We start from the raw sequence: 18,963 nt of genomic DNA on the forward strand, positions 1-18,963 counted from the left end.
GCTGCTCTGTTTGCAGTAAAAGCTTTACCCTTAGACAAAGTCTGACCACACACATGTTAGTTCATACAGGAGAGAAAGCCTTCAGCTGCTCTGTTTGCAGTAAAAGCTTTACCCAAAGACAACATCTGACCACACACATGTTAGTTCATGCAGGACAGAAAGCCTTCAGCTGCTCTGTTTGCAGTAAAAGCTTTACCCAAAGACAACATCTGACCACACACATGTTAGTTCATACAGGACAGAAAGCCTTCAGCTGCTCTGTTTGCAGTAAAAGCTTTACCCAAAGACAACATCTGACCCAACACATGTTAGTTCATACAGGACAGAAAGCCTTCAGCTGCTCTGTTTGCAGTAAAAGCTTTACCCGAAGACAACATCTGACCACACACATGTTAGTTCATACAGGAGAGAAACCCTTCAGCTGCTCTGTTTGCAGTAAAAGCGTTACCCTTAGACAAAGTCTGACCAGACACATGTTAGTTCATACAGGACAGAAACCCTTCAGCTGCTCTGTTTGCAGTAAAAGCTTTACCCTAACAGGAAATCTGACCACACACATGTTAGTTCATACAGGAGAGAAACCCTTCAGCTGCTCTGAGTGTAGTAAAAGGTTTAACCGGAAAGAGTCTCTGACCAGACACATGTTAGTTCATACAGGAGAGAAAGCCTTCAGCTGCTCTGTTTGCAGTAAAAGCTTTACCCATAGACAAAGTCTGACCAGACACATGTTAGTTCATACAGGAGAGAAAGCCTTCAGCTGCTCTGTTTGCAGTAAAAGCTTTACCCTTAGACAAAGTCTGACCCAACACATGTTAGTTCATACAGGATAGAAAGCCTTCAGCTGCTCTGTTTGCAGTAAAAGCTTTACCCAAAGACAACATCTGACCACACACATGTTAGTTCATACAGGACAGAAAGCCTTCAGCTGCTCTGTTTGCAGTAAAAGCTTTACCTGAAGAGGAAATCTGACCCAACACATGTTAGTTCATACAGGAGAGAAACCCTTCAGCTGCTCTGTTTGCAGTAAAAGCGTTACCCTTAGACAAAGTCTGACCACACACATGTTAGTTCATACAGGAGAGAAACCCTTCAGCTGCTCTGAGTGTGGTAAAAGGTTTAACCGGAAAGAAATTCTGACCAGACACATGTTAGTTCATGCAGGAGAGAAATGCTAATCCTGTGCAATGGTAAAACTGATCCAAAGGATTCCAACTTCACATCACTATTCTGTATATAAGACAAAAAAGAGATAAAAGACATAAATCTGTCTCTACTTTTTTGACATTGAAGTTTTGCTGACATATGAACCAGTAAGTTGGGATCAGCTATGACGTTTGAATTTAAAGTGTTTATATGAAACAGTTACAGTGTAAGGATTCTTCTTCTCTGCTGATATCTTCTTCTTTCTGTCACTCTGTTTCCTTGGAGGCCTCTGTGTTGGTTAGCAGAAGTTCTTCAGACAGCTCACGTGTCACCTTGTAATAAAACTGATGTAGAGTGAGAAAGACTTTCATCTACTTGTGTTATTTTGTGTCGAGTGCCTCAGCAAAGGAACTCGGCAGATCCTGATGCAGAGCCACCACAGTCAGATCAGGTCCAGGTTTATTTAACTGAAAACCTTTAACCCTCAATAAGAATCCTGCAGTCAGAATACAAAATAAAGAAAATCTCAATGACACCTGAACATGCACAGGATTAATTAAGAGTGCAGAGGCCACTGGGCACCTAACTGCTGCAGCCTTTGATCACAAACTGAATGACAACACTTGTAGATGTCATCTGGCATTCTGCATTTACTCAACATATTGTTAGAAGAAACAATAGAAATGCATTATAGCCTTCAGTGTGTATAACTAAATGGTATATGGAAAAAACACTTCAATTGTGTGTATATTTGTTCTGTTATCATTTCTCTCTTTGGCTTCCTTTTTGCTGCTTCACTGACTCCCCCAGTGCATCTCTGGCAATCCGATGATCCAACTCCACTCTGACTCTCCCGGAGTTTGCTGGACATACTCAGGGGAAGAAGGAGCTGTTTAAGGGTCGGTGGGCAGGCCAGATACCAGGTCCCCCGGTTCACTAACTTCACGGCTGAACATCATGAAGTTGGGTGTGAAACTGGTAGCGCTGTGCCTGGTTGCTCTGTAAGCCATGACAGCGTAGGGGATCCTAAGGTCCCTGTGTCAGCGCTCGGCTGTTGTGGCCAGAATCTTCTGCAGGGTGGAGTTAAATGTTTCTACCGGTCCATCAGACTGTGGTCGAAAAGGTGTGTTGTGCACTGTTTGTGGTGCACCATAACCACACACCCAGTCAGTGCTCTTTCTGCTGCCTTGTGTTTCTCCCCACTCAGGTTGCCTTCAGGTAAAGAGGGGCGGAGCCACTTCATTTGATGTTGTGCACCTGGGCACACAGGGCCTCAGTATTTAAAGTGGCTTCTTATTGTCTGTCTCTCGTCAACACTACACACATTCACCATTACAATCACCACTGATTTACAGTTTGCACATTCTTTGATTAGGAGGATTTGCCTGGGTTGTGAGAAAATGTGGGTTTGTCTGACTTCTGAACTTGGATTTGGCTTGATACTTGGTAGTTGTAAATCTAATTAGTTGTGTATCAGATTGTTTGTGTAGTTTGTTTGGAACTTGATCTGTGTAGAGTGGTAAGTAACCTCTCTGACTTGTTACTGGTACAATTTGTTTGAAGATTTAACGATTTGACTTTCTTCAGAGCATTAGTTGTACTTGTTAGTTTGACCGTCATTTTGATTAATTGATATTTAAAATTACAATGGTGTAACAAGGTTTGTTGTTTGAGAGTTTTATTTTTGAGCACCCTGATCAGCAAGCCGCCGGGCAAGCAGGACTTGCCACTTTGTTATTTTGCCTTTTTTATTTTTGGTGGTAACTCTGGGGAGGGGGTGCGCCAAATTCAGTATGTTTCAGGTGACTCGGTCAGTGGTCTTCAGGGATGGTGTCCGAGTTTGGGAGACGCCTCGAGCTCGACAAGCCATTGAAGAAGTGAGGCTTAGGTGAGTTAGTTATTAGTGTAGGTGTTGGGGTGTCTCCATAAAGCTTGTAAAGTAAAGCAGCATATTTTCTTTGTTTGTTGGACTGATTACCTTGTTACATTACATTTTCTGAGACGTTTGGTTAAGTTGGTTTTTAAACTTGGTATTTAATCAGTGGCAGACTTGACTTGGGATTTTGACAATGGTTTCTGTGTATGAGTAACAATCCTATGAAAGCTAATTTTTTTTAGGGGCAGGCATTACACCTCGTTTTGTTGATGCAGGTTTAACATTTGAAACAAAAAAAGAAAACTAGAGCTTGAAAAGTACAAAATGCAACTCATTAAAGAGAGTACATTTGCTTAAATAAACTGTACAGAAGCTATACACTGTATTAAAGCAAAGATATAATACAAAAAATAACAAAGGTGAACACTGTACAATGAAATGAAAATATAAATATGTTTTCTGAGAAGTCTCCTGACAAACACACGGCGTGCGTATAGACTCAGAGACGCATGTTCTCTGAAGTGATATTCAAACCAAAGCTGCTGTTTTATTTCATGTGTAGTGAATTATTTAAAACGTATCTCCTGGTACCAGCTGGTGTATTTGTAGTTTATTGTAAGGCCAGAAGCCAGAACAAGGTGTTCTATGTTATTGCTCTGCCTCCACATGAATGATAAAGTTCACGTGTTATTTGAAGTCATGTGGTGTTTGTTCCATCAGAGCTCGTCTGTGTTTCTCCTCAGTGCGTCCCCCACAGCACCGCGATCAGTTTAGACATCCTGAAGACGATCGAGGAGAACTTGGAGATGGAGGAATGGGTGAAACCTGCCGACGGCTCGCGCCCACTCGAAACAAAACATACACGAGGGACACTATAGAAGCTTCGTCTAATACTAAAGCTGCCGTTTTGTTTTGACTCCCAGGAGTGACCTGGCTGACGCGCCGTACTGTCGTAGGTCAATACAATACCGTTTGCTGTTTGTCGATCAATAAGATTTCTGCAGTCGTGTCTTTGGTTTGCAGCATAATACAATCCATTTATTGCAGCACCATGAAGTGAATACAGCGTCCATCAGTTTCCATTCTTCTGAACTAAACAAACAAACAAACAATACAGCTGCAGTTTCTCCATGCCGCCTGCCGCCTCAGCGGTCAAAAACCATAAGCCCTTCCGGGGTCAAACACCTCCCGTACCTTGACAAGTGACGTACATATATACCTGTGACTTAAACAATAGGACAGCGACACCCAGTGGCACAATCGTGAAAATGATTTACAGCTTGACCCAAAAACATGAATATGGCTCTTACACTCCGGTCCCTAATTGTTAGTGACAAGTGGAGCTAATATTTCACAAAATACAAACAAAGAGCCACAAACAAAAACAATGCCATTAATGCATTATCATTAAACATCTTCAGCTGCATTCAATAGACAAAGTTTGGTGACTGGTCTTTCCAACACATTAGACTTTGTTTTAAGGCGAACAGACCGAACAACACCATGTTTGTCAGGAAATGTTTTTCGATCACTCGGCCGAGCAGCCAAGAGCCACGAGGGGCAGTTGAATCCATGACAATGACAATGTCTCCAGGCACAAGACTCCTCCTTTCTCTGTTCCACTTTTGCCGTTCTTGAAGCAGAGGGAGGCACTCCTGAACCCACCGCTTCCAGAACAGATCCCAGATGTATTGAACCTGTCTCCACCTTCTTTTTGCATACTGGTCCTGTTTCACAAACACAACCCGCAAATTATTCTTCCTGGGATGGTAAACACCATGATGGGGGATATACCAGACTTTTCCTTCTTCACAGTCCAACTGATGTTGAGGGATTTTCTCTGCATATCTTTTACCAATGACGTCATTGAAGAAGTTTGCGTACTCCTGATGAAACTGTTCATCTTTCTCAAGCCTTTTTGTGAGCCCAAGAATCCTTTGCTTGGCCACCAATAGATTATTGGGAAGCATGGGCTGCTCTTTCCTAAAAGGCATTTTCAGGCCGTAATGCCCGTCCACCTGCTTTGCTGAATGATTGACAATTTCTTCCGCTTCCGTCGCTGTGTGATGTGGCCGCCGGTTGTAGCAGCTCCCGTTGTCCGTGTCGTTATATCGTATTTTTTGATTAGTTATTATTTGTTTTTATTGTGTGTTTTTTGAGTATTAGTTTAACCTATTGTGTGGAAATGGCTACTTTTGCTCTTGGAACTTTTTGCACTGTTTTTCTGTTACTTTGGACACTCTATGTAACGGAGAGCAGCGCACAGCTGAGTGAGGGCATTGTGTACACACGTGATCATCTGATGGCGCTCTCCAAGGTGCTACTGCCCGGAGCAAGGCCTGTATTTCCGGGGGAGCTGAGGAGGCGACGCCGGGGTTGTAGAGCTGGAGCTAAGAGATGAGCTAAGAAGAAAAAACATAAGCCTTCTGTACCAGCGGTGATTATGGGGAACGGGAGGTCTTTGGGCAATAAGACGGACAAACTCGACGCGCTTGTTCAGCACCAGTGGGAATACTGCCAGTGCAGTGTTATGTGCTTCACAGAGACATGGCAGCACTCGGACATCCCGGACCACAGCGTGGCGGTACCCGGCTTCAGGAGTTTTCGGGGGGACAGGGACGTTATTAAGAGCGGTAAGAAGAAAGGTGGAGGGATTGCACTGTATGTGAGTGAGAGATGGTGTAATCCTGGCCATGTTAGTGTGAAGGAACGTCTCTGCAGCCCGGACATTGAACTGTTAGCTGCTGGAATGCGCCCATATTACCTGCCCAAGGAACTCACGTACGCCATTGTTATAGCTGTTTACATCCCACCGTCAGCTGATGCAGAGTCTGTGAGTGATGCACTTCACTCTACTGTTTCACAGCTTCAAACTAAGCATGGGCAAAACAGACCACAACCTGGTCCTACTGACACCAGAGTATATCCCCCTGGTCCAAAGACAGCCTGTGACCACAAGGACTGATAGGAGGTGGACACAGCAATGAGGCACTGCAGGACTGCTTTTAGTCCACATACTGGGATGTACTCTGCGAGCCACATGGAGAGGACATTAACAGCATGACTGACTGCATCACAGAATACATTAAATTCTGTGAAAACACTGCTTTACCGGCCCGGACTGTACGCTGTTTTCCTAACAACAAACCCTGGATCACCAGTGACCTGAAACAAGTCTTCAGGTCTGGAAACAGGGAGGAGCTGAAAAGGATACAGCACGATCTGAGGGAAAAGCTGAGGGTGTGCAAGGACTCTTACAGGAGAAAGCTGGAGGCCAAACTCCATCAGAACAACGTGAGGGATGTGTGGACTGGAATGAGGGAAATCACTGGTTTCAAAGGGAGAGAAAGACAACATTCTGGCAGCCTGGAGAGGGCGAATGAGCTAAACCTGTTCTTCAATAGGTTTAGTGCACAGCCTTCATCTGCCTCTCCCACCTCAAACAACACTCCTGTACTTCACACCTCCCTGCCCCCCCCCCCCCCCCCCTTGTATTTTCTCCCTCCCCCCAACCCACCTCAAACAACACCCCTGTACTTCACACCTTACAGCCTCCCTTTGTATTTTCTCCTTCCCCCCCAACTCCCCATGGTGAACTCTTTGGACTCTGGCCCCGCACCACAGGAATGCACTTCCCCCTCTGAGGTGAATTGCTCCAACTCCCCCTGACTCTTACAACTGGGTAGGTGAAGAGACAGCTGGAGAAACTAAACATTAGCAAGGCTCCAGGCCCGGACGGCATCAGCCCAAGGGTCCTGAAGACCTGCGCCAGCCAGCTGTCTGAGATTCTGCAACACCTCTTCAACCTGAGTCTGAGCCAGGAGAGGATACCGGTGCTGTGGAAAATGTCCTGCTTGGTCCCGGTCCCAAAGAAGACGACACCATCTGACCTCAGGGACTATCGACCAGTGGCTCTCACATCTCGTGATGAAAGTGTTGGAGAGGCTCGTCTTGACCCACCTCAGGCCGCAGGTGAAACCATCCCTTGACCCTCAACAATTTGCCTCCCAGCCACACCCGGGAGTGGACGATGCCATCATCTACCTGCTGCAGCGTGCTCACTCACATCTGGAGGGAAACGGCTGCACTGTGAGAATCACCTTTTTTGATTTCTCCAGTGCATTAAACACCATCCAGCCACAACTGCTGGAAGAGAAGCTGCAGTTGATGGGTGTGGACTCACCTCCTGGATTACTGACTACCTGACAGACAGACCACAGTTTGTCCGACTTGGCAGTGTTCAGTCTGGAATGGTGGAGAGTAGTACAGGAGCTCCACAGGGACTGTGCTGTCTCCTTTCCTTTTCACCTTGTACACCTCTGACTTTCATTACAATTCCAGGTCATGCCACTTGCAGAAGTTTTCTGATGACTCTGCGGTGGTGGGGTGTATAAGTGATGGGCAAGAGGGGGAGTACAGAGAGCTGGTGGATTACTTTGTGGAGTGGACAGGAAGAAATCACCTGATTCTGAACTTGGATAAGACCAGGGAGATGGTGATCGACTTCAGAAGGAAGAGGACAGAGCTACCACCGCTGTGCATCCTGGGAGAGGATGTGTCTGTGGTGGAGGAGTACAAGTACCTGGGTGTCAACATAGACAACAAACTGAACTGGAAGGCCAATACTCAGGCTGTGTACAAGAACAGAGGATGAGCCGACTCTACTTTCTGAGGAAGCTGAGATCCTTCAACGTGTGCAGCAAGATGTTGGAGATCTTCTATCAGTCTGTTGTGGCCAGTGCACTGTTCTCTGCTGTGGTCTGCTGGGGGAGCAGCATTGGAGCTGGTGACACTAAGAGACTGGACAAACTTATTAAGAAGGTCTGCTCTGTGATAGGCTGCAAGCTGGACTCTTTTGTAGTGGTGACAGAGAGGAGGACTCTAAACAAACTGTTATCCATTATGGATAATCCTGATCACCCTCTGCACACCCTACTGGACAAACAGCGGAGCAGCTTCTCTAACAGACTGATCCAACTTCGCTGTCACAAGGACAGATACAAGAAATCTTTCTTACCGAAGGCCATAACTCTGTACAACAGTTCACCTCATGCGAGCAGAGAACTGTCATCATGATAATATCTGTCTCTCCATACTGTAATCTGTTCTGCACACTCATGCACTTTAACTTATGTCAATACTGTCCATTTCCAACTCTGTTTTTGCACATTTACATTTAATCTTTCATATTTAATTTACAACCATTTCCAACTCTGTTTTTGCACATTTACATTTAATCTTTCATATTTAATTTACAACCATTTCCGACTCTGTTTTTGCACATTTACATTCAATCTTCCATATTTAATCTTCCTATTTAAGACTAGTAATGCTGAGTTAAATCCTGGTTGTATATATTCACATTGTTATTTCTTATATTTCAAATATCTTGATTGAGTTTTCATCATATAAACACAAAATACAAAAATAATAATAATAATAATGAAACATAGAAAACACCAGGGTTGGCCAGTAATATTCCACAATGCCACAAATGGTATAGAAATGTGCAGAACAAGTAAGACTTGTCACTGTGGCAGTGACAGTAATACCTGATAAAGTGCAATAGCCCTTCCCACCCTCCCATCCCCAGCTGTCCTTAAAAAATGAAGGCTCACCACACAGAGTCAGATCTTATTTTTTGTGTCAAGGGCCGGATCAAAGCTCATCTCATGATGATTTAGTTTGAGTGTTATGAAAGTAAGTTAAGAAAGGTTCCCATGTCTCATAGAATTTCTTCCTCAAGCTTCTGAGAGAAAAACTTATATTTTTCTTTAATATTGTAGATAAAGTATGAAAAATGTCATGCTAGAATTTCTGCAATTTGGGACATAGCCAATACATATGTATCAGGGTAGCATCAATATAATTAAGATTAAGATTTAAGATTTACTTTTATTGATCCCTGCAAAGGGAAATATTAGTTTTTACACTCTGTAGGTCATGAACACACACATGCAGAAACAGGATCCTATGGACATGCACTAATGGAGAGATGTCAGAGTGATGGAGCTGAGTGAAGTGATCTGGTACCTCTCCAGCTGCCAGACCAACTTCCATATTTGGTCCGCACTGGGACTTGAGCCGGCGACCCTCCGGTTCCCAACCCAAGTCCCTACAGACTGAGCTACTGCCGCCCAGACTGAGCTACTGCCACCCAAATTGCATTTGTCACAGGTGGGAGTTATATCGGGGTACATGCTGGACAGCTTAACCTTGGACATGTGAGCCCTGTGGACCACCTTAAATTGAAGTAGACAGTGTCTAGCACAGATTGAGGATTTATGTATTGATAAAAGAATGGAGTCCCATTGGTCATCAGAGATGTGTCCCAAGTCCTGTTCCCAGGCCGTCTTAATCTTGTCCAGTGGTGAACATATCAGCATCAAAATGATATTGTGTAACTTGGACAGCGCACCTCTAGACAGTGGGTCAAAGGAAAGAAAGGTATCTATTGGGTTAGCTATGGGTACTGAAGGGAAACAAGGCACGTGCGAACGAACATACTGTCTGACCTGTAAATACCGAAAGAAGTGCGTTTTGGGTAAATTGTATTTCTCAGTCAATTGATTAAAGGAAACAAAACAACCGTCTTCAAACAAGTCCGCAAACGATCTGATGCCCCTTTCATGCCAAGTCCGAAAAGTTGAGTCAGAGCGCGAGGGGGTGAAGAGATGGTTTGAGGCAATCGGACTCAGAAGGGAAAAGAATTCGTATCGAAAGGATCTCCTAAATTGGGTCCACACCCGAAGGGTATGACGTACCACTGGATTATCCAGTGATTTTGGTAAGGGGCAGTCAAGCGGCGCACCGAGGAGTACAGGGAGGGAGATGAATCGGCATGAATTTAGCTCCAGAGATGTCCAGTCTGGACCGTCGGACTGGAGATAAAAGCGAGTCCAAAAAGCAATACAACGAATATTGGTAGCCCACTAGTAGTGACGGAAATCAGGGAGCCCCATACCTCCATCCCTTTTGGGTCTCTGAAGCAGAGCTTTGCTAATTCGAGGCCTCTTGCCCTGCCATATATATGAGGAGATAATGGAATCCAATGAAACAAAAACGATTTTGGAACAAGTACTGGGACACACTGAAACAAATATGTAAATTTTGGGAGAACATTCATTTTTATGGAGTTTATTCGCCCAGCGAGCGATAATGCGAGGGGGGACCACTTTGATAGTGATGTTCTGACCTGGTTTAACAAGGTTATAGAATTGTCTTTCAAAATGTTCTTAAATTGTCGGGTAGCAACCACTCCCAAATAGGTAAATTGTCTCTCTTCAATTTGGAATGGAATGCCACTGTAGTCTAAGTCAAACGCCTGTCTGTTAATTGGAAACAGTTCGCTCTTGTGCATATTGATCTTGTATCCAGATATAGATCCAAATTGCTCAAGCAGGGAGAGAGCTGCTGGAAGCGAGGTATTTGGGTCTGAAACATATAATAGGAGACCATCTGCATATAAAGACACCCTATGCTCTGTACCCCCTCTCCAAATACCAGAGACACCCTGGCTGTTCCGAAGAGCCATTGCGAGCGGTTCAATCGCTAGATCAAAGAGAATCGGGCTCAGTGGGCAACGCTGGCGGGTTCCACGACCCAGTGCGAAGGGCTGAGAGATTGTGCTGTTTGTTTGAACTTTAGCAATGGGAGAAGCATACAATAATTTAATCGAGGCTGTAGGTAACGGACCTAATCCAAAATTTTCCAGAACTTTAAACAAATATTTCCACTCAGCGCGATCAAACGCCTTCTCTGCATCTAGTGTCACGACACATTCGGGGACATTACTAGAGCTTGAGTATAGAATGTTAAATAAATGTCGGACATTGAAGAAGGAGTGTCGGTTCTTTATAAAGCCAGTCTGACCCTGCGCTATTATTAAGGGGGTAACTTCCTCCAACCTGTGTGCTAGTGTCTTAGCGAGGACTTTCGCATCTGTGTTGAGCAGGGAGATTGGCCTGTACGAGGCACAGTATGTGGGATCCTTACCCTTTTTAGCTATAAGAGTTATACGAGCCTCATTCATCGACTGAGGAAGTGACTCGAAAAAGACAGTAGCAAGGCGTGGAGAGAGGAGTGTTGAAAATTTCTTGAAAAATTCAGCTGGGAAGCCATCAGGGCCAGGGGATTTCCCGGATTGCATGGACGATATAGCCAGGGCTATCTCCGCCTGAGACAGAGGAGCCTCCATTTTCTCCACCAACTCTGGCGGAATGGTTGGGGTGGACAAAGGGTCAAGAAAGGCCTTAATAGCTGCATCGTCACCATTAAATTGTGAGGTATACAGTTGGGAGTAAAAACCTTTAAAGGTATCATTTATCTTAGTGGGGTCTAGAGTGGTATCACCACTGTCTGTGTGAATACTTGTTATAAGTTGTTTAGCCCTTAGTCCCTTTAGTTGATTAGCCAGCAATTTCCCAGTTTTTTCACTATGTTCATAGTAGGTGCTTTTACTTTTTAACCGGAGATTTTCCGTTTGGTAAGTGGTGAGAAGGTTAAACTTAGTTTTCAGTTCCAATCGTTGGTTATATAGTTCTGGAGTTCGGTTAAGTGCATATTGTCGATCGGTTTCTTGGATTTTAGATATCAATTCCAGTTGGTCCTTCTGAGACTGTCTTTTCTTATTTGCAGTGAATGCTATTATTTGTCCTCTCAAGTAGGCCTTAAATGCATCCCAGACCCCAAGAGCAGAGACATCCGTGGTACAGTTAGTTTCAAAGAAAAAGCTAATCTGTTCTTCTATATATTTAACAAACTGGGGGTCTGAAAGTAGGGTTGGGTTGAGACGCCAGTCCCTCGTAGGCCGTGGAGCGTTGGGAAATAGCATTGACATCACAACAGGGGCATGATCAGATATGACGATACTGTGATATGTGCAGGAATGGACCTGAGGAATTAGTCTGTTGTCAACAAAAATATTGTCTATTCTGGAGTAAGTGTGATGGACATTTGAAAAAAAGGAATACTGTCTCGCTCTAAGGTTGAGGAATATAACTGAAATCCCAAACTCAGAGATTAAAGACTGGATACATGAGGCAGATCTACTCACTACCCCTGGTCTGCTGGAAGAGCGATCCAGGGTCGGGTCCAACCAGCAGTTGAAGTCCCCACCAAGTATTAGATAATGTGTGTCTAGGCCATTGAGAAGAGAGAAAAAACTATCAAAAAAGCTAACATCATCAGCATTCGGAGCGTAGACATTGGCAAGGATAACTTTTGTATTAAATAGTTTCCCTGAGACAATTATAAATCTCCCATTTTTATCAGATGTGATATTGTCTGGTTCAAAATGTAAATGCTTGGCAACCAATATAGAACATTCTTATTTTTTATATCTTTTAGTACTTATTTACTTTGTAGTTAATATTATATTGTGTTTAGATTTGCTAACATTGTGTTTTTTGTTTTTTTACTTATATTGTGTGTTGGATAACCTGCTATACTACATTATATAACTGCACTCTGCATTACTGTGGTACAACACTGCCTCTCGTCTCTGCTGTTTACATTACTTGCTGCTATTTATCATACCAAGTCACGTTAATCATCACTTGTCACTTTATCTTGTCATTCTCTGCAAATACTGTCTCAATTTCCATGCATAGTTAACTTCATCATTCATTTTGTACTTGTATATACCCCCTGTTTTTATTTTTATTTATCTTATCTATTCTGTTTAATGTGTATTTTGAGTTTACTTGTCTGTGCTGCTGCAACGCCCGAATTTCCCCTCTGGTGATCAATAAAGTATTATCCTATCCTATCCTATCCTACCTCTGTGAGTGCTGGAAAATGTCACAGGTGGGGATGCTTACTTAACCCTTTGACTTCCACACTAAGAAATCCATTTGCAAAAAAATATTTGTTGGTAAAATTGTGTTCCTGCCTCTTCATTAAGCAACATTTCAGTTTATGTTTTTCGGATTACTCAATCAGGAAGCAGATATGCAGATCAACCAGCTGGTTGACTGTTTAGGGTTACTTTGGATATGAATGGATTTCTTTCATTTCTGCAACAAAATGTTTAGTTTTTTCATATGTAAACATCACAGAGAGTAGAACTTGTTAAAATAACTTATAATTTATTCAACAAATGAAATGAGTAGCAATGGTTAGAAAAGGTGAACAAAATAAGAAATGAGTGACTTGAGCCAGGCCGTTTGCGTAGACTGGCAACTCAACCGAGCTGTTAACCATGTTTTGTGAGGAATCGTAGATATATATTTTGTTGTCAAATTTATTTCCTTCAACTAAAATATGATTGTTAGAGGGTCTATAAATGATATGTGAATATATATATTTTTATTTTTTACCCGGACATTTGCTCTTATTCTGTGAGACTTCTGAGGAGCTGTGCAGCGCAGAGTCACTACCGGTATTTTCTACAGTTTTAAGACAATGATAATTATGTACAGCAGCGCCACCCATTGGACATAATCTGTGTTACATACACTATTCAATGAGGTGAATGAGGATAAACAGACAAAGATAGGTTTCCAGAGTTTTAAATACAGCAATATGGTGGCGGGAAAAAGGTCAACCGCGGTTACAATGCAAGTCAAAGGGAGGGGAGGTGTTCTGTAAAGGGAACTAAAGCGAGTTGTTTCCACCCGGACCATTGAGTGTGTAACACAAGTTGTGAGTAAACGTTCCTGCCCAGCAGACACGTGATTCTCCGTGTGTTTATTAATGATCGTTAGGGTGCTAACGTAACAGTAGATGATCAGAGTAAAGTTGTAAAGACGTCAGCGCTGAGTTGAGTTTCCCCTCTGTGACTCTTGGATGTGTGTAAGATGGCCGGGTTTAAGGATCTTAAAGAGTTATTCAGTCGACGGCTGCTCGCTGCGGTTATCAGAGATATAACAGAAGAAAGAACAACAAGTGGATACGAAGAGGAGCTCCACCGACAAAGAAAACTGCTGGATGTGATTTTAACTCCTGAAATCAAGCTACAGAGAACAGGTTGGTTTTCTTTCCACTGCTGGAAACGTGTTTCCTGCTCATGTTTCAGATAGCAGAGCCTTTAGCTAACTTCCACAGACGCACACAGCACAGTGTTAGCTGCAGCTAGCTCCTGCTAACAACATCATTGAGTTTACTGGACTAAAAGACTCTTTAAGTCTTCACCTATTGAATCCAGCAACGGATCTGGTTATTGGAGATACGTTTTAGAAACCTTAACAATATGCTATTCAATTGTATCTTTGGGCACACAAACTTCAGGCCACCCTCTGCATCAGACTGCGGTCAAGCCAGCCTCCACTTCAGAAACGATAGTTTATTCTATCTTCTTTACACGACGGCATCATGTCATTTCTGTCTCTACATGGTCGTTTACCATTCTCCTCTGCTCTCTGTGTCACACACGATGCACATACACATTCACATACACATTCACATACACACACACACACACATTTTATTAAAATAAAAATAAAATAAAAAGCCAATTTCAATATAATACACATTTGACTCGTTCAAAAAGGAATAAGAAGAAGCCTAGGCTTGTCAAGTCCTACCCCCATTCTTCACCATTAACAAATGCAAAATCCAATCAAATAAACTAAACAGACAATACAAAAAAAATACTCCAATCGAGTGATTAAGAAAAACAAAACAAACCAAAAAAAAGAACAAAATGAACAGGCGCCATTAACAGCTGTGAGATTTACATTCTCCTTCCTCATTTCTGAACTTTTCAAAGATATATCTTTTGTACATTTAAAAAAAAAAGTGCATTATATTCATACTTTGTTTAATCGTTTCGTCAAGACCATTCCACAAAACCACCCCACAAATGGAAATACACACTTTTTAAATTGGTCCGAGCATAATGCTGTTTCAAGTTTAGTTTCCCTCTAAAGTTATAACCCCCCTCTCTGTCTTTGAACACTTTTTGTCTGTTTACAGGTAGCAGCTTATTTTTTGCTTTACACATTATTTGTGTAGTCTTAAATTCTACCAGATCCCCAAACTTTAAGGTGTGTAAAGTCCTGCAGTCCTGCAGCGCCTCAGTGGCCTCCTTAGACCACTTCTTCACATACCTGGTTGTGGGGGGTTGTTTTTTCACCATAGGTATGTAAATGGTCTGCAGTCTCACCAGGTTGTGGTCTGAGCGGCCCAGAGGGGGGGAGGGGTGATGATCTGTATGCATCCTTGGTGTTTGCATACAGTAAGTCCAAAGTTTTATTGTCCCTGGTATGGCAGTCAACATACTGAGTGAAAGTAGGGAGAGTGGCAGACAGGGAAGCGTGATTCAAGTCTCCTGAGATGAGAATAAGAGACTGAGGGTGTGATGTCTGTAGCTGAGACACTACACTGTACACACACACACAGGTGAGCACACTTTCACCAGCGGAGGCCTGGGTGTGCACAATAATAAAAAGTCCTCAAGAACCATCAGAAAATAAAGTAGGCCGCTTAGCTTACTTCAGACTTTTCTGGGCATGTCTCTCTCTCTCTGCCATTACTCAGAAAATGCGCTGTGACCATGCTGCATTCAGGGGTGCTCAGAAAAGGGAGTGCAGGAACAAAAACTAAGCTAGACAGACCGTTAAAAGTTGAAATAATTGTTTTGACTGCTGTCATTCAAAGAAACACATGAACACCATGATCCCTTTAAGGGTCTGTGCCCCCCACCCCCCATGGTGTTTTCATGAATACATTAAAGGAATCTTTTTCAGTTATTTCAAAATGTTTCTTCAGTCTCAATTTGTAAAATAAATCGTGAAAGAATCGTATCGCGAACCCAGTCTCGTGAATCATTACATCCCTACATCAAAGTGTGTGTAAGAACATAGTTTAATGAAAAAAGTCTTGATTTTTTGTATTTAAAAAAAATGCAAATAATTGTTGCAATTTAATTGCAAAAAACTCTCTGTTGGACACATATCTTATTCTTTCCTAAAGATTGAGCTAGCTCAGCACTTTGGTGTGTGAAGAGGTAGTATCTGACATAATCAGGAAGTGATCAGCAGCACATGGCTCATTTACATAACGCCAGCCTTTCTGTTGCCGTTTTGGAAATGAGCCACAGGTCGGTTTCGAACCTTGGCTGCCCGCTCTCCATGACTTAATGATGATGAGAAACCTCAATCTTCACAGCCTTAGACAAGTTCCTTATTTTCTTTCAAAATAAAGGTAGGTTTGTATCCGAAGAGGAAGTAAAGTAACCTAAGCTTAAGGCATTACAAAATAAAAGCATTAAAAACGTTTTTTAAATGCAAAATGAGTGAATTCCAAACATGATTAAAATGTGATCAATTCTAGTGAACTATTGATTTTCAGCCTTTAAAAATGAAATCATTTGACAGCCCTTATTAATATTTAAAAAGCAGTTTAAGTACCGTTAATGTTTGTTTACTGTGTCCTGCAGATGTCCAGCAGCTGTTGGTGAGTAAAGAAGAGCTTCCACCTGAGCAGCAGGAGTGGAGCCACATTCTGGACCAGGAGGACACTAAGCCCCAACACATTAAAGAAGAACATGAGGAACTGTGGATCAGTCAGGAGGAAGAACAGCTTCAAGGACTGGAGGAGGCTGATACCACCAAGTTCCCCTTCACTCCTGTCTCTGTGAAGAGTGAAGATGATGAAGAGAAACCTCAGTCCTCACAGCTTCATCAGAGACAAACTGAACAGATGGAAACAGGAGTTGATGGAGAGGACTGTGGAGGAGCAGAACCAGAGAGAGACTCAGATCCAGAGAGACGTTTACAACCAGAGACTGAGGTCGAGACTGAAGACTCTCATGAACCTGAGACTGATGACAGTGATGATTGGAAAGAGACAAGAGAAGATCTGTCAGAATTAAACTTGAAAAATAAGAAACTAAAGACTGGTAAGAGACAACACAGCTGCTCGGAGTGTGGTAAAAGATTTAACCAGAAAGGGCATCTGACCAGACACATGTTAGTTCATACAGGAGAGAAAGCCTTCAGCTGCTCTGTTTGCAGTAAAAGCTTTACCCTAAGAGGAAATCTGACCACACACATGTTAGTTCATACAGGAGAGAAACCCTTCAGCTGCTCTCTTTGCAGTAAAAGCTTTAACTTAAGAGGAAATCTGACCACACACATGTTAGTTCATACAGGAGAGAAAGCCTTCAGCTGCTCTGTTTGCAGTAAAAGCTTTACCCAAAGAGGAACTCTGACAAAACACATGTCAGTTCATACAGTTGAGAAACCCTTCAGCTGCTCTGAGTGTGGTAAAAGGTTTAACCGGAAAGCGACTCTGACCACACACATGTTAGTTCATACAGGAGAGAAAGCCTTCAGCTGCTCTGTTTGCAGTAAAAGCTTTACCCTAAGAGGAACTCTGACAAAACACATGTCAGTTCATACAGGAGAGAAACCCTTCAGCTGCTCTGAGTGTGGTAAAAGGTTTAACCGGAAAGCGACTGTGACCACACACATGTTAGTTCATACAGGAGAGAAAGCCTTCAGCTGCTCTGTTTGCAGTAAAAGCTTTACCCTAAGAGGAAGTCTGACAAAACACATGTTAGTTCATACAGGAGAGAAACCCTTCAGCTGCTCTGAGTGTGGTAAAAGGTTTAACCGGAAAGAAATTCTGACCAGACACATGTTAGTTCATGCAGGAGAGAAACCCTTCAGCTGCTCTGAGTGTGGTAAAAGGTTTAACCGGAAAGCGACTCTGACCACACACATGTTAGTTCATACAGGAGAGAAAGCCTTCAGCTGCTCTGTTTGCAGTAAAAGCTTTACCCTAAGAGGAACTCTGACAAAACACATGTCAGTTCATACAGGAGAGAAACCCTTCAGCTGCTCTGAGTGTGGTAAAAGGTTTACCCTAAGAGGAAATCTGACCAGACACATGTTAGTTCATACAGGAGAGAAACCCTTCAGCTGCTCTGAGTGTGGTAAAAGGTTTACCCTAAGAGGAAATCTGACCACACACATGTTAGTTCATACAGGAGAGAAACCTTACAGCTACACTGTTTGCAGTAAAAGCTTTACCCAAAAAGGAAATCTGACCAGACACATGTTAGTTCATACAGGAGAGAAAGCTTTCAGCTGCTCTGTTTGCAGTAAAAGTTTTACCCAAAGAGGAAATCTGACCCAACACATGTTAGTTCATACAGGAGAGAAAGCTTTCAGCTGCTCTGTTTGCAGTAAAAGTTTTACCCAAAGAGGAAATCTGACCAGACACATGTTAGTTCATACAGGAGAGAAACCCTTCAGCTGCTCTGAGTGTGGTAAAAGGTTTAACCGGAAAGAAATTCTGACCAGACACATGTTAGTTCATGCAGGAGAGAAATGCTAATCCTGTGCAACGGTAAAACTGATCTAAAGGATTCCAACTTCACATCACTATTGTGTATATAAGACAAAAAAGAGATATAAGACATAAATCTGTCTCTACTTTTTTGACATTGAAGTTTTGCTGACATATGAACCAGTAAGTTGGGATCAGCTATGACGTTTGAATTTAAAGTGTTTATATGAAACAGTTACAGTGTAAGGATTCTTCTTCTCTGCTGATATCTTCTTCTTTCTGTCACTCTGTTTCCTTGGAGGCCTCTGTGTTGGTTAGCAGAAGTTCTTCAGACAGCTCACGTGTCACCTTGTAATAAATAAACTGATGTAGAGTGAGAAAGACTTTCATCTACTTGTGTTATTTTGTGTCGAGTGCCTAAAGTCTCTTTGGTAAAGAAAAGGAACTCATCAGATCCTGATGCAGAGCGACCACAGTCAGATCAGGTCCAGGTTTATTTAACTGAAAACCTTTAACCCTTAATAAGAATCCTGCAGTCAGAATACAAAATAAAGAAAATCTCAATGACACCTGAACATGCACAGGATTAATTAAGAGTGCAGAGGCCACTGGGCACCTAACTGCTGCAGCCTTTGATCACAAACTGAATGACAACACTTGTAGATGTTATCTGGATTTACTCAACATATTGTTAGAAGAAACAATAG

The 18,963-nt window shown here is 42.7% G+C and overlaps 1 protein-coding gene across 1 annotated transcript; it reads left to right on the top strand.

Annotated features, from left to right (window-relative positions):
- Positions 1–16,578: 16,578 nt before the first annotated feature.
- On the top strand, positions 16,579–18,640 carry LOC136178496 (zinc finger protein 665-like). The gene has a single exon (XM_065952377.1). The coding sequence runs from the start codon at positions 16,664–16,666 to the stop codon at positions 18,302–18,304; it is 1,641 nt and encodes a 546-aa protein (XP_065808449.1). The 5' UTR covers positions 16,579–16,663; the 3' UTR covers positions 18,305–18,640.
- The last annotated feature ends 323 nt before the right edge of the window (positions 18,641–18,963 follow it).

This window comes from Labrus bergylta, chromosome 3, assembly GCF_963930695.1.
Source record: "Labrus bergylta chromosome 3, fLabBer1.1, whole genome shotgun sequence".
NCBI lineage: Eukaryota > Metazoa > Chordata > Actinopteri > Labriformes > Labridae > Labrus > Labrus bergylta.

What these genes read in the sequence shown, in the direction of transcription:
- LOC136178496 (XM_065952377.1), top strand. Translation starts at nt 16,664, where the DNA reads ATGGAAACAGGAGTTGATGGAGAGGACTGTGGAGGAGCAGAACCAGAG.